The sequence below is a fragment of the Oncorhynchus kisutch genome, linkage group LG7, assembly GCF_002021735.2.
Source record: "Oncorhynchus kisutch isolate 150728-3 linkage group LG7, Okis_V2, whole genome shotgun sequence".
NCBI classification, from domain to species: domain Eukaryota; kingdom Metazoa; phylum Chordata; class Actinopteri; order Salmoniformes; family Salmonidae; genus Oncorhynchus; species Oncorhynchus kisutch.
Window position 1 is genome coordinate 52,238,931 of NC_034180.2, and position 13,900 is coordinate 52,252,830.

Here is a 13,900-nt window from a genome sequence, read left to right on the forward strand (position 1 = left end):
GAGAGCATTATTTACAATGTAATCAGACCTGGAGTCAGACTGGGAGGGAGATCATTATTTACAATGTAATCAGACCTGGAGTCAGACTGGGAGGGAGATCATTATTTACAATGTAATCAGACCTGGAGTCAAACTGGGAGGGAGAGCATTATTTACAATGTAATCAGACCTGGAGTCAAACTGGGAGGGAGAGCATTATTTACAATGTAATCAGACCTGGAGTCAGACTGGGAGGGAGAGCATTATTTACAATGTAATCAGACCTGGAGTCAGACTGGGAGGGAGAGCATTATTTACAATGTAATCAGACCTGGAGTCAAACTGGGAGGGAGAGCATTATTTACAATGTAATCAGACCTGGAGTCAGACTGGGAGGGAGAGCATTATTTACAATGTAATCAGACCTGGAGTCAGACTGGGAGGGAGAGCATTATTTACAATGTAATCAGACCTGGAGTCAGACTGGGAGGGAGAGCATTATTTACAATGTAATCAGACCTGTAGTCAGACTGGGAGGGAGAGCATTATTTACAATGTAATCAGACCTGTAGTCAAACTGGGAGGGAGAGCATTATTTACAATGCTTTCAGAAAAGACCTCTAACAGAAATTGAGAAAACGTTGTGTAAAACTCAGCAGATATACCATCAGTCCCAGGAGACTTATTATTTTTAAGGTGTTCAATAGAATAAATGATGTGTTCAAATATAATAGGGTGATTAAACTGTTCCCCCTCAGCCTCCCCAATTGATTTCACATCCCCCAGAGAGTCAAAAAAAAGATTTGAGGACACCTCACAATACTTAGAACTATAAATGACAATTCATACAGTAATAACTGGGAGCTTTTTAAATATGAGGTTGGAAAATATTTATGTAGTGTGTTTTATGAGTAGAGTAGAGAGTTGAAGAAAGTGTAATTACCACTCTAAAAAATAATACAATTCAACAATTAAATATGAATGGTCTCATCACAGAAGATCCCAAATTAATCTCTAATTTTAGTTGTAATATCTACAGGAATAGTTTTTATTCTTCTCTGTTACAGTTGTTTACTTGCATCACTAGGTGGCAGTAGTCGCACGTCATATATCAGAGTGACAGTCATTTCGTCTGGACAAAAACAATGCTTTCAATAGATTTTTTTTTATCGATTCAATGATGTTAGTTGTTGTTATTCTTGCAATCTAGTTAGCGTTTACAGTTGAACGCATGGGTGACAATAAAGTACATTTATCCTAGTTAGTAGCAGCAGCCCGTACTGTCAACAGGAGGAAATGACGTGCTAACGTCGAAAACGTGAGGTGACAATAAAGTACATTTCCCCTAGTTAGTAGCAGCTCGCGCTGTCAACAGGAGGAAATGACGTGTTAACGTCGAAATCGTGAAGTTGGGACTTCCAGCCGAGATACGTTTTTTTTTTTTGCCGTTGCTGAGTGAGCAGCCAGCAAGAAGTTTACACTTTCTCTGAGGAATAAATAGTACTTTTATGTTTTTTTGTTTTGTTTTTTGGGGGGGATGAAAAGGAATTGAACATATGACTTTTCGTATGTCAAACCTATATGGAGTAATTGGTAAGTGGAGCAGACGTTGGATTAGCTAACGGCTAGTTAGCGCATGTTAGTTGCGGGGTAATGCTAAATAGATAGCTAGCAAGGCTGACTATTCTTGGTCATGGAGTGGAAGGCCGAGACACTTGTTAGTTTCTACATGGTAGTTAATTGCACTCGTCTGGTGTCCCATTTTCTGAATTAGTATATTTTATTAGAGAAGAAGGATGAAAACCAGAAGTTTAGTTAGTGTTTTGGAAAAAAACAGTTTAATAATATCGCTCCGGTAGCTATAGTAACCAGCTAATTTCATTAACTCTCTAACGTTGCAGAGGGTTAAGCAATTGTGTTGAACTATAACGTTATAAACATTCAATGATCAACCTCTATTGTTTATCTGCTGACTTTTTTTCGTAAGCTAACGTTAGCCGTTTGGAAGTTAGTTACTGTTAGCTAGCTTGCTATCCTCTACCTAACCGGCTGGTCAGCAAATCAGTTGATTCTTGACGGTCTTTGTTGTGGAATTAGATCTGTGGTTTGTAGCTACCTTTTCAAGTTTAAAGTTTAATTAGTAACGTTAGTATGTACAGGATACACATAGTATAACTTACTATACAACGTCCAACGAAATGCTTACTTGCATGTACCTTCTCAACAATGCAACAACAAAAATAAATGACAAAACATAAGAATACGAACATAAAGTAAATCTCAAAGTATAATAAACGTTATAACATTAGTATAATAATGGAAGGCACAATTTATAGTGCAATTTTAACGTGTTTTGGGGAGTGGGGGGTTTGGTGGGAAAGTGTTTAAATTGTGCAGTATTTAGCAACACTGTGTGTGTGTGTGTGTGTGTGTGCAGTTCAAGGCACCAAGCTATTAGCTAGAGGTTTCCTCATTAACTTTTCTTCTCTGTCTCATTGGCAGGAAATGGACCAGAGGCCAGATTTGGAAGCAACACTTCTGCAGCTTTAGAGAAGCAAGTTATCACAACTTGAAGTACTCCTCTCGAATGATAGTGACGTCTATTTGCACAAGCTAACTAGCTAGCTAAATGTAAAGTAGCTAGGTGTCCAGCCAATTAGCTAGCTGCTATGGATATCTTTCCAAGACCTAGTGGAGAAATTCAAAGAAAAAACCCACAGCAGGATTTCGAGCTTATTCAACGAGTTGGGAGCGGCACATATGGAGATGTGTACAAGGTATTTATTTAAGCTACCATCAAACTGAATAAACAGTCTGTATTAGATTTGGGTGTTCTGAATTTAGATCTCTGTCTAACCAAAACAAGCACACACATCTGTTGGGAGGCACGAGATCCCTGTACTTGAGTGCTTCTATCCCCTATCTAATTCCTATTGAAATCTGGCCAGAGTTACTGACATGAAGTTGTCAAGGTAGACTCCCCCAGTCCCGTAGTTCATTTCTCTTTCTCTCAATGTGTTAAAAGCCTTTATATTCAAGATGTTAGTAAAGTTCTGCGATGGCGGTGTGTATGTTGTATAGCCTACTAGCACCTTGATGCAAAGCACTGAACCTTTACTGTTGTCGGTTTGCCAGTAGTTGCAGGGGCATTTTAGTTTTAGAATGGAAACTAAAGTGAATGCTCATCTACATGGCATGTGTACTATTTCGTTATCTGTTTTTAAAGGATGTTTTTTCAGCCTGGCGTCAATAGGAAACATATACCTAGGTATGTTATCAAGCTCTTAAGTTATCAATTTTTCTTAAGTCACTTTTGCCTGTTTTGACGGGACCTGTCTTGTGAAGTTTTATAGAGGATTTTATTTCGAGTAGTGAGTCACCTACCACAAAGGCTTTCATTTACCTTTCATTTACTCCTAATGAGTTAAGCATCTGCCCCCCACCACGTTATCGCTCTGGTGTTTTGGGTTCCATATACAGTAGCTGAAGGACAACGGCAGTCTACCCCAGGGATCTTCAACTAGATTATTTTTCTTTTTTTTTTTTTTTCTTCTGGAGCGGATAGTTGGAGGGTGAGTTGGGGCGGAACATAATTACAAATCATTTGTACACTGCAAATTGACCGCAAGAAGCCACAAACAGATATGTTTGACTAAAACAGTCATTTCAAACCTTGTTTACATTTGTACAATTTCACGTCGTGTATTTCTACTATTGCGTGGGAATACATGAACAGATTTCTTACATTGAAAAAAATTTGCTTGGAGCTGATTTCCTGTTTTTGTTGTTGTCTTTTATGTGCAACAACGGAAAATCCCACACGTGATGTAGCAACGACATTGAATAGAAGTTTTTACGTCAAACCTATTTTTATATCCGATAGTAGCTACACCGTTGGCTTGAACCAATATCTTTACTCTGAAGGTCTTTCGTATGTTTCGATGACGTTGTCAGAACATTGCTTAGCAGTTGCACATACTTGGATGTACAGTCGGAAACCAGAATCATTCTATGGTAGCGATGATATACACAGTACACTGCTTTAAAACTGGGAAGAAGGATTCATTTGGGCAACCCAATGCCTTTCTGATGTTAATCGCTGCCAGAAAAACATGAACTTTGTCAGGTCATTTATCATAGTAACCCTGTGTTGTATTTGGTTTCCCCAGTATGGACCACCAGACTTATTTAATGTAGGATACATCTGTAATCCATGGTTATTTCCCAAATGGCACCATATTCCCTATATAGTGCACTATTTCTGACCAGAGCACTATGGGTCCTGGTAAAGTAGTGCACTATTTAGGGAATAGGGTGTTATTTGTGAAATAACCCATTTAATAAAGCATTGTACTGCAACCCCCCCCCCCCCCCACACACACACACACCTCAGTTATTGTTTGTTGGAGCATGTGGCTAAAGTAGAAGTTAGATGGATTGGTAGGGAGAGATGGGTGCGATCCAGCGCCAGTTTCTCATTTTCCTGGCAAAGCTATGAGGAGAGAGTATTAACAAAGGGACAATTTATTGGATTGGAATTTGAGCCAATCTAGACATTTTCCTGTCTGTTCCCAAGTTCAAAATCCCAAGTGTGCAGACAGTTGCATTTCAAACTTTAAAAAGTGTTCTTGTTTACCTCTTTGTAATGGATGACTTGGCTACCAATTTGCTCCAGTGTGTGATAGTTGAAGCAGCCAGTCTGTCAAGCCCTCGCCTCACTAAGTAATCTGTGGAAGGTTAGTCCCACCCCAGACACAGAGCCCCCACAGCTGAGGCAGGCCACTGGTGGAATGCAGTGCCTGGTATTTTCCCCAGAGCCGTAAGCCAAGTTTCAAATGGTACCCTATTCCCAATTTAGTGCACTATTTCTGACCAGGACACTTAGGGAATAGGGTACCATTTGACATGCAGACTACGGCAGGCAGAGTGAAATACGACCAGGTCCTTGTCTAAACATGTGCCCAGAATGGGAGTGTACTTTGCCGTACTGACAGAGGGAGATACTTCAAATTTGAAAAGTCCTCCCCATAAACAATGACTTTGGTCTGCTGTAGGGCACCGATTTTTTTTTTTTTAATGTTACCTTTATTTAGCCAGGCAAGTCAGTTAAGAACAAATTCTTATTTTCAATGACGGCCTAGGAACAATGGGTTAACTGCCTTGTTCAGGGGCAGAACGACCGATTTTTGTACCTTGGCAGCTCGGGGGTTTGAACTTGCAACCTTCCGGTTACTAGTCCAACGCTCTAACCACTAGGCTACCCTGCCGCCCTATGTGACAGAGATATTTGTCAAATTGAGAAGACCAGAAAGTAAACCCATGAGGGTTGAGTTTGATTGGTTGTTTTGTTACTCGGCTCTTCTCTCTTTTGATGAAGTGTGTTTCATCCAGGGATGGACATTTTAAGCTAGCCCGACGCTAGTCCTTATCAGACCAGGCTCGTAGAAAATGTTCCCAACTAGCCTGCCAGACAGTACAATTGGGTCTTTTTAAGATATCTCGTGGCACAGGTTTTTATAACCGATGTAGATATGTAGATAACATTGTGGTCTACTAGCCAGGCTTGCCAGTGCCCAAAATCCTTCAAGTCTATCCCTGGACTTTCAGCTATTTCTGTCTGTTTATTGTCCCAAGTCTATAAATGGGGGGGGGGGGGGGGGTCAGTACTGAAGATTAAACCGACAATATTTTGCTCATTCAGATTTTTATCCTGGGCTGATTTTTGTTGTAATGTGCGAACTTAAATTTGAGAAATGTCACACCGGTTTGAAGAGGAAGGTAGTTCCTGGACCTCTTGGAGCGATGAATCCTCCCTTTGTGGAAAATCAATGAAAGTAGACTGAGCATCTCTATCAGAGTGCAATACCAGAGAGGGAGACGTGTGCGTGGTGGGGGGGGCTTGGCCATGTGGGGGGGGGGGTGTGTGTGTGGGGGGGTGGTGGGACTTGGCTGTATGTGTGTGGGGGTGGCGGGACTTGGCTGTGTGGGGGTGGCGGGACTTGGCTGTGTGGGGGTGGCGGGACTTGGCTGTGTGTGTGTGTGGGGGTGGCGGGACTTGGCTGTGTGTGTGTGTGGGGGTGGCGGGACTTGGCTGTGTGTGTGTGTGGGGGTGGCGGGACTTGGTGGTGGTGGGGGGTTGCGGGACTTGGCTGTGTGGGGGTGGTGGGACTTGGCTGTGAGGGGGTGGTGGGACTTGGCTGTGAGGGGGTGGTGGGACTTGGCTGTGAGGGGGTGGTGGGACTTGGCTGTGAGGGGGTGGTGGGACTTGGCTGTGTGGGGGTGGTGGGACTTGGCTAAGACAAAATAATGGACTTTTACTTTTCATCCTGAAATCAGAGGTCTTTTTTTATATACACCTTTATTTAAACTAGACAAGTCAGTTAAGAACAAATTCTTATTTACAATGACAGCCTAGGAACAGTGCCTGCCTTGTTCAGATTTATATATTCTTTTAGCCCCTTTTCATGGTATCCAATTGGTAGTTAGTCTTGTTTCATCGCTGCAACTCCCGTATGGACTCGGGAGAGGCGAAGGTCGAGAGCTGTGCATCTTCCGAAACACAACCCAACCAAGCCGCACTGCCTCTTGACACAACGCTAACTTAACCCGGAAGCCAGCCACACCAATGTGTCGGAGGAAACACCGTACACCTGGCGACCTGGTCAGCGTGCACTGCGCCCGGCCTGCCACAGGAGTCGCTAGTGCGCGATGAGACAAGGACATCCTTGCCGGCCAAACCCTCCCCGAACACGGACGACGCTGGGACAATTGTGCGTCGACCCATTGGTCTCCCGGTCACGGCCTGCTGCGACAGAGCTTGGACTCGAACCCAGAATGTCTAGTGGCACAGCTAGTACTGTGATGCAGTGCCTTAGACCACTGCGCACCTCGGAAGGCATGGAACCTTATTTACATAAGTATTCATACCCTTTATGAGACTCAGCTGAGCTCCGGTGCATCCTGTTTCCATTGATCATCCTTGAGATGTTTCTACAACATGATTGGAGTCCACCTGCGGTAAAGTCAATTGATCGGACATGATTTGGAAAGGCACACACCTGTCTATATAAGGTCCCCCAGTTGACAGTGCATGTCAGAGTAAAAACTAAGCCGTGAGGTTGAAGGAATTGTCCGTAGAGCTCCGAGACAGGGTTGTGTCAAGGCACAAGGGTACCAAAACATTTCTGTGCCATTTGAAGGTCACCAAGAAAAGTGGCCTTCATCATTGTTAAATGGAAGAAGTTTGAAACCACCTCTTCCTAGGGCTGGCCGCCCAGCCAAACTGAGCAATTGGGGGAGAAGGGCCTTGGTCAGGGATGTGACCAAGAACCCAATGGTCACTCTGACAGAGTTCCTTTGTGGAGATGTTTGTCCTTCTGGAAGGTTCTCCCATCTCTGCAGCACTCCACCAATCAGGCCTTTATGGTAGAGTAGCCAGACGGAAGCCACTTCTTTGTGAAAGGCACATGACAGCCCGCTTGGAGTTTGCCAGAAGGCACCTCAAGACTCTCAGACCATGAGAAACAAGATTCTCTGGTCTGATGAAACCAAGTTTGAACCTTTTCACTTGAATGCAAGCGTCACATCTAGATGAAACCTGGCACCATCCCTATGGTGAATCTTGGTGGCAGCATCATGCTGTGGGGATGTTTTTCAGCGGCAGGGACTGAGAGACTAGTCAGGATCGAGGGAAAGATGAACAGAGATCTTTGATGAAAAGCTTCTTCCAGAGCACTCAGGACCTCTGAATGGGTCGAAGGTTAACCTTCCAACAGGAAAACGGCTCTAAGCACACAGCCAAGACAACGCAGGAGTGTCTTCGGGACAAGTCTGAATGTCCTTGAGTGACCCAGCCAGAGCCCGGACTTGAACCCGATCAAACATCTCTGAAGAGACCTGAAAATAGCTTTGCAGCGACGCTCCCCATCCAACCTGACAGAGCTTGAGAATCTGCAGAGAAGAAAGTGGAGACACTCCCCAAATCCAGGTGTGCCAAGCTTGTAGCATCATACCCGAGAAGATTTGAGGCTAATCGCTGCCAAAGGTGCTTCAACAAAGTACTGAGTAAATGGGCTGAATACTTGTGTAAATGTGATTAGTTTGTAACGCTTCAGCGTTATGAGGTATTGTGTGGATTGATTAAAAATACGATTTAATCAATTTTTAGAATAAGGCTTTTCCTCTGTACGAGGACGCCTTTAGGAGACATATCCTAGCCTAGCGTCTTGAGCTGGACTTGAGGTTGATGGCGACCTACTTCCTCCGGCCCAGATGGAAACACTGAATCATAACCTAATGCTGGACTGTCTGGTGATGTCTCTCTGGTTTGGTCAGTACCAGTATGAAGAACCGCAGCCCCAGTGAACTGAACTAACTAGAGAGGGATATACAGTAATGTAATTTTACAGTTTGAATTTCAATTCTGCCCCCCAATATAGGCCTATCTGATAACAGGAGTTTCGTGATATTGTGCGACTATTTTTTAAACTTCCCATTCCCCAACAATGACTCCCCGGCCCATACTCTCTTCTCTCTCTCTTTCAGGCTCGAAACATCCAAACGGGAGAGCTTGCTGCTGTCAAGATTATTAAACTGGAGCCAGGTGAGTTGGATATAACTACAATTCCTCTCTACTTACTAATATGCATGAAAATGACCCTTTGAATTAACTCTGAAGAATTTAAAGAAACTCAAAATATTAAACATTATTTTAAGAACATTTATTTGTGGTTTACAGGATATATTTTTTTAATTAAGCCTTTATTTAACTAGGCAAGTCAGTTAAGAACAAATTCTTAATTACAATGATGGCCTACCCCAGCCAAACCGGGATGATGCTGGGGCAACTGTGCGCCGCCCTATGTGACTCCCAATCATGGCCGGTTGTGATACAGCCTGGAATCGAACCAGGGTCTGTAGTGACGCCTCGAGTACTGACATGCAGTGCCTTAGACCTCTGCGCCACTCGGGAGCCCAATATCCACCAAAAAAAAACAATCAGATCCTGTTTTAAATATGACAGTGAATAGTTTAGTTTACCTTCTTAGGTACAACTTAACTGACTTGCCTCATTAAATTAAGGTTAAATAAAATGCATTAAGGAGGAAAGAAATACCACAAATTAACATTTTAAGGAGGCGCACTTGATAATTGAAAAACATTCCCGGTACCTTTTGTAAAGCTGGTTGAGAGAATGCCAAGTGTGCAAAGCTGTCATCAAGGCAAAGGGGTGGCTATTTCAAGAATCTGAAATATAAATATATGTTTTGATATGTTTAACACATTTTTTGGTTACTACATGATTCCATATGTGTTATTTCATAGTGTTGATGTCTTCACTATTATTCTACAATGTAGAAAATAGTACAAATAAAGAAAAACCCTTGAATGAGTAGGTGTTCTAAAACTTTTGACCGGTTGTGTGTGTGTGTGTGTGTGTGTGTGTGTGTGTGTGTGTGTGTGTGTGTGTGTGTGTGTGTGTGTGTGTGTGTGTGTGTGTGTGTGTGTGTGTGTGTGTGTGTGTGTGTGTGTGTGTGTGTGTGTACTTACATTCATTCATTCATTCATACATACATACATACATACATACATAAATACATACATACAGTGGGGCAAAAAAGTATTTAGTCAGCCACCAATTGTGCAAGTTCTCCCACTTAAAAAGATGGGAGGGGCCTGTAATTTTCATCATAGGTACACTTCAACTATGACAGACAAAATGAGAGAGAAAAAAATCCAGAAAATCACATTGTAGGATTTTTAATGAATTTATTTGCAAATTATGGTGGAAAATAAGTATTTGGTCACCTACAAACAAGATTTCTGGCTCTCACAGACCTGTAACTTATTCTTTAAGAGGCTCCTCTGTCCTCCACTCATTTACTCTGGGCATGCTTTTCATCCAAAAGTGAAAATGCTGCCCCCTATCCCAAAGAAGTTAACTTCCTGACTAATGTCTTGATGTTGCTCCAATATATCCACATACTTTCCCACCTCATGATGCCATCTATTTTGTGAAGTGCACCAGTCCCTCCTGCAGCAAAGCACCCCTACAACATGATGCCACCCCCGTGCTTCACGGTTGGGATGGTGTTCTTCGGCTTGTAAGCCTCCCCCTTTTTCCTCCAAACATGACAATGGTCATTATGGCCAAACATTACTATTTTTGTTTCATCAGACCAGAGGACATTTCTCCAAAAAAGTACGGTCTTTGTCCCCATGTGCAGTTTCAAATTGTAGTCTAGCTTTTTTATGTAGGTTTTGGAGCAGTGGCTTCTTCCTTGCTGAGCGGCCTTTCAGGTTTTGTCGATTATAGGACTCATTTTTCTGTGGATATAGATACTTTTCCTCCAGCATCTTCACAAGGTCCTTTGCTGCTGTTCTGGGATTGATTTGCACTTTTCGCACCAAAGTAAGTTAATCTCTAGGAGACAGAACACATCTCCTTCCTGAGCGGTATGATGGCTGTGTGGTCCCATGGTGTTTATACTTGCGTACTATTGTTTGTACAGATGAACGTGGTACCTTCAGCCGTTTGGAAATTGCTCCTTAGGATGAACCAGACTTGTGGAGGTCTACAATTTTTTTCTCTGATGTCTTGGCTGATTTATTTTGATTTTCCCATGATGTCAAGCAAAGAGACACTGAGTTTGAAGGTAGGCCTTGAAATACATCCACAGGTACACCTCCAATTGACTCAAATGATATCAATTAGCCTATCAGAAGCTTCTAAAGCCATGACATAATTTTCTGGAATTTTCCAAGCTGTTTAAAGGCACAGTCAACTTAGTGTATGTAAACTTCTGACCCACTGGAATTGTGATACACTGAATTATAAGTGAAATAATCTGTCTGTAAACAATTCTTGGAAAAAATTACTTGTGTTATGCACAAAGTAGATGTCCTAACCAACTTGCCAAAACTATAGTTTGTTAACAGGAAATTTGTGGAGTGGTTGAAAAACGAGACTTAATGACTCCGACCTAAGTTTATGTGAACTTCTGACTCCAACTGTACATACACATATAAATATAGTCACATCTTTAAAAAAGGGGGGGGGGGTTTCTTAATTAATTACCCTCCCCCAATTGGACTAAACTAGTGAACATCAGCGCTGAGGCCTGTATTTTCAGCTCATACATACTTTATACATTTCATGGACAGCCTATTTTACAATAGTTATATTTTATTCATGTTTTTCACCTGTCCTTCCTCTCCCATCTCTTTCTGATGTCCATCCGGTTTGAATTCTATTTGCCATATCTTTCAAACTGCTCTTAAAATTTTTACTAATTAAATTTTTTTTTTTAACTGTATACAAAACTTTACCGATATACTGTTTTACAGTGGGGAAATTAGTGCCATTTCTCAAATTGCCATCCAAAAGCACAATTGTCCAAGAAATAATGCTTCAAGTGTCTTCTTACATTATGACCATAATGACACATCATGAGATTGTCAGTAACCAAGGGAATCGTATGCTTCTGTTCAGATAAGGAGATTCTCTTTTCTTTCATTTAAAAAAATATATATATATTGAATATCGCTTATCGGTGAAACTTCCTCTGAAGCCGCCTAGGAGGCTTCCAGCATTTAAATGTTTTTATTTTATTTTATTATAATGCCATTTTGAAATTGAATTTGAAAAGCGCTATAAAAGTTAAAAAATAATATATCGTTCCTCCATTTTCACCGCTTCTGCTACGCTGACTAGAGGTGTGAGGAAAAACAACATGTCTCTTAAAAAAGTCGTGTGGTTGTTGCGGAGGCAGAGCTGGTGCCTACGTCCAAAGACTGCACCCTATTCCCTATATAGTGCACTACATTTGACCAGAGCCCCCATAGGTACTAGGGTGCCATTTAAGACTCACAAGTGGTTTCTTAATCTCTTAGGGAAGTGCTCATTCTGACAGGAAGTGACCTGTCTTTGAGGCTTCCAGCAACATGAGAACATTGTGGGGTTGTTTTACTTGTTGGTCGCTCTCTGCGTCTCCCTATTCCCTCTAGATGTGGTACTGTTTAAAAAAATATATATATTGTTACCGGTGCCCTATGGGTATGTTGTCCCTATATTAGAGAGTAGGGTGCCATATGGGAGGAAGACCTTGTCCTCTTCGGCGTCTCCAATAACTCACTGAAATGGGCCTCTTGCTCAAATGTTTATGTTTCCCTGACCACTTGTTTGCTCTAAATCTGTAATGGCAGGGTCAACAGGTGATCTCTGCCCTGTTAAAACAAGTCATTTACAGTTCTGGGCAATAAGAACAAGTTGCAGTATTGACATTAGGCTCTTACCTCTATTTGTAGGCCTATGGACTCACCTCCTATAAATGTAAGCCATCTCAGAAGTGCTTTATGTGAATGGTACTACTACATTAGCCTATTTCTAGCAGTTGTTATGTATGTTGTTACTGGTTTCCTCAGTTTCTGCCAGTATAAACACTGAACTGTGAAGCCCCTCTTGTCTTGAGGATGGAGTAGTGTAGTACAGATTTAGTGTATGTGTCAGTAGAGACGAGAGCGTTACAGTACTGCAAAGAGGATTTAAAGCTTAGCGTTAAATTGAGCTTCGCCGGGTGATTCTCAGTAATGAGTGCTATTTATAAAGCTTGTTTGTTTCTCTAGCTCGCTAACACATGCAGCTTTACCTTGCTCTCATAGCTCTGAGAAAGGTTACTCTTACGTAAACAAAAAATACGTTTTTTTTTTTTTAAACAAAGGGCTCTGAATAGTGTGCCATTTGTGTGGTAGCCTGTTGCAACAGGCTACATCCGGTTGTCTGTGTTTCTGTCACAGAGCCCACAGGAGGATGTCTTCACTTCAGTAGACAGGGATGCTAATTTGTGAATATTTACCCCTTTTTCTCCCCAATTTCGTGCGATCCAATTGTTTAGTAGCTACTATCTTGTCTCATCGCTACAACTCCCGTACGGGCTCGGGAGAGACTAAGGTTGAAAGTCATGCGTTCTCCGATACACAACCCAACCAAGCCGCACTGCTTCTTAACACAGCGCGCATCCCAACCCGGAAGCCAGTCGCACCAATGTGTTGGAGGAAACACCGGGAACCTGGTAACCTTGGTTACCGCGCACTGCACCCGGCCCGCCACAGGATTCGCTGGTGCCCGATGAGACAAGGATTTCCCTACCGGCCTAACCCGGACGACGCGTGCGTCGCCCCACGGACCTCCCGGTCGCGGCCGGTTACGACAGAGCCTGGGCGGTTACGACAGAGCCTGTGCCACCAGAGTGGCCCAGGCTCTGTCGTAACCGCCCAGGCTCTGTCGTAACCGCCCAGGCTCTGTCGTAACCGGCCGCGACCGGGAGGTCCGTGGGGCGACGCACTGGTCAGAGACCAGAGTCTCTGGTGGCACAGCTGGCGCTGCAGTACAGCGCCCTTAACCACTGCGCCACCCGGGAGGCCCCAGACTCTCTTTTTTAAGTCATGCACACTAGTCCTCTAACATTCAAAATGTTCCCCGCTGGAACGTCAGGGCTGTATCCATTTTCTCGGGCGGCAGGATAGCCTAGTGGTTAACTACATTTGACAAGTTTGTTTTATTCAATTAATAATTAAAAATGTCACGGTACAGTATATCCATTGTAACGTAACATTGTCACATGGATATTTTTTAAATTTAATTTAGAATGAGCCTTTTCAGTGTTTTTAAAATAGGCCTATCATTTTCACACTAGTATTCGAACACTGACATCCGTTTGAATATTCAAATAACCGTGCACATCCCCCCCCCGTGCACATCCCCCTAGTCCGTGCACATCCCCCCATGCACATCCCCCTAGTCCAAAGGCTGCAAACTTTTTTTACTTGAGAAATGTATTCTCTCTTGAGCAACGTCTGCTGCAGCATGTAGCTATGCTGCTCTTTTTACTGAGCTTTTCACACACACCACACACCACACACA

At 42.8% G+C, this 13,900-nt stretch overlaps 1 protein-coding gene across 5 annotated transcripts in view; it reads left to right on the forward strand.

Annotated features, from left to right (window-relative positions):
- Window positions 1-1,376: 1,376 nt before the first annotated feature.
- The window catches only part of map4k5 (mitogen-activated protein kinase kinase kinase kinase 5), a 99,323-nt gene continuing 86,799 nt past the window's right edge, over window positions 1,377-13,900 (forward strand). For 2 of the 5 annotated variants that reach the window (XM_031829302.1, XM_031829304.1), the window contains exons 1-3: window positions 1,377-1,572; window positions 2,482-2,756; window positions 8,524-8,581. In XM_031829302.1, coding sequence (XP_031685162.1) covers window positions 2,649-2,756; window positions 8,524-8,581 — 166 coding nt within the window. In that variant the 5' untranslated portion in view covers window positions 1,377-1,572; window positions 2,482-2,648. The remainder of the gene's footprint in view (window positions 1,573-2,481; window positions 2,757-8,523; window positions 8,582-13,900) is intronic. The other 3 variants (XM_031829305.1, XM_031829306.1, XM_031829307.1) reach the window with 2 other exon arrangements.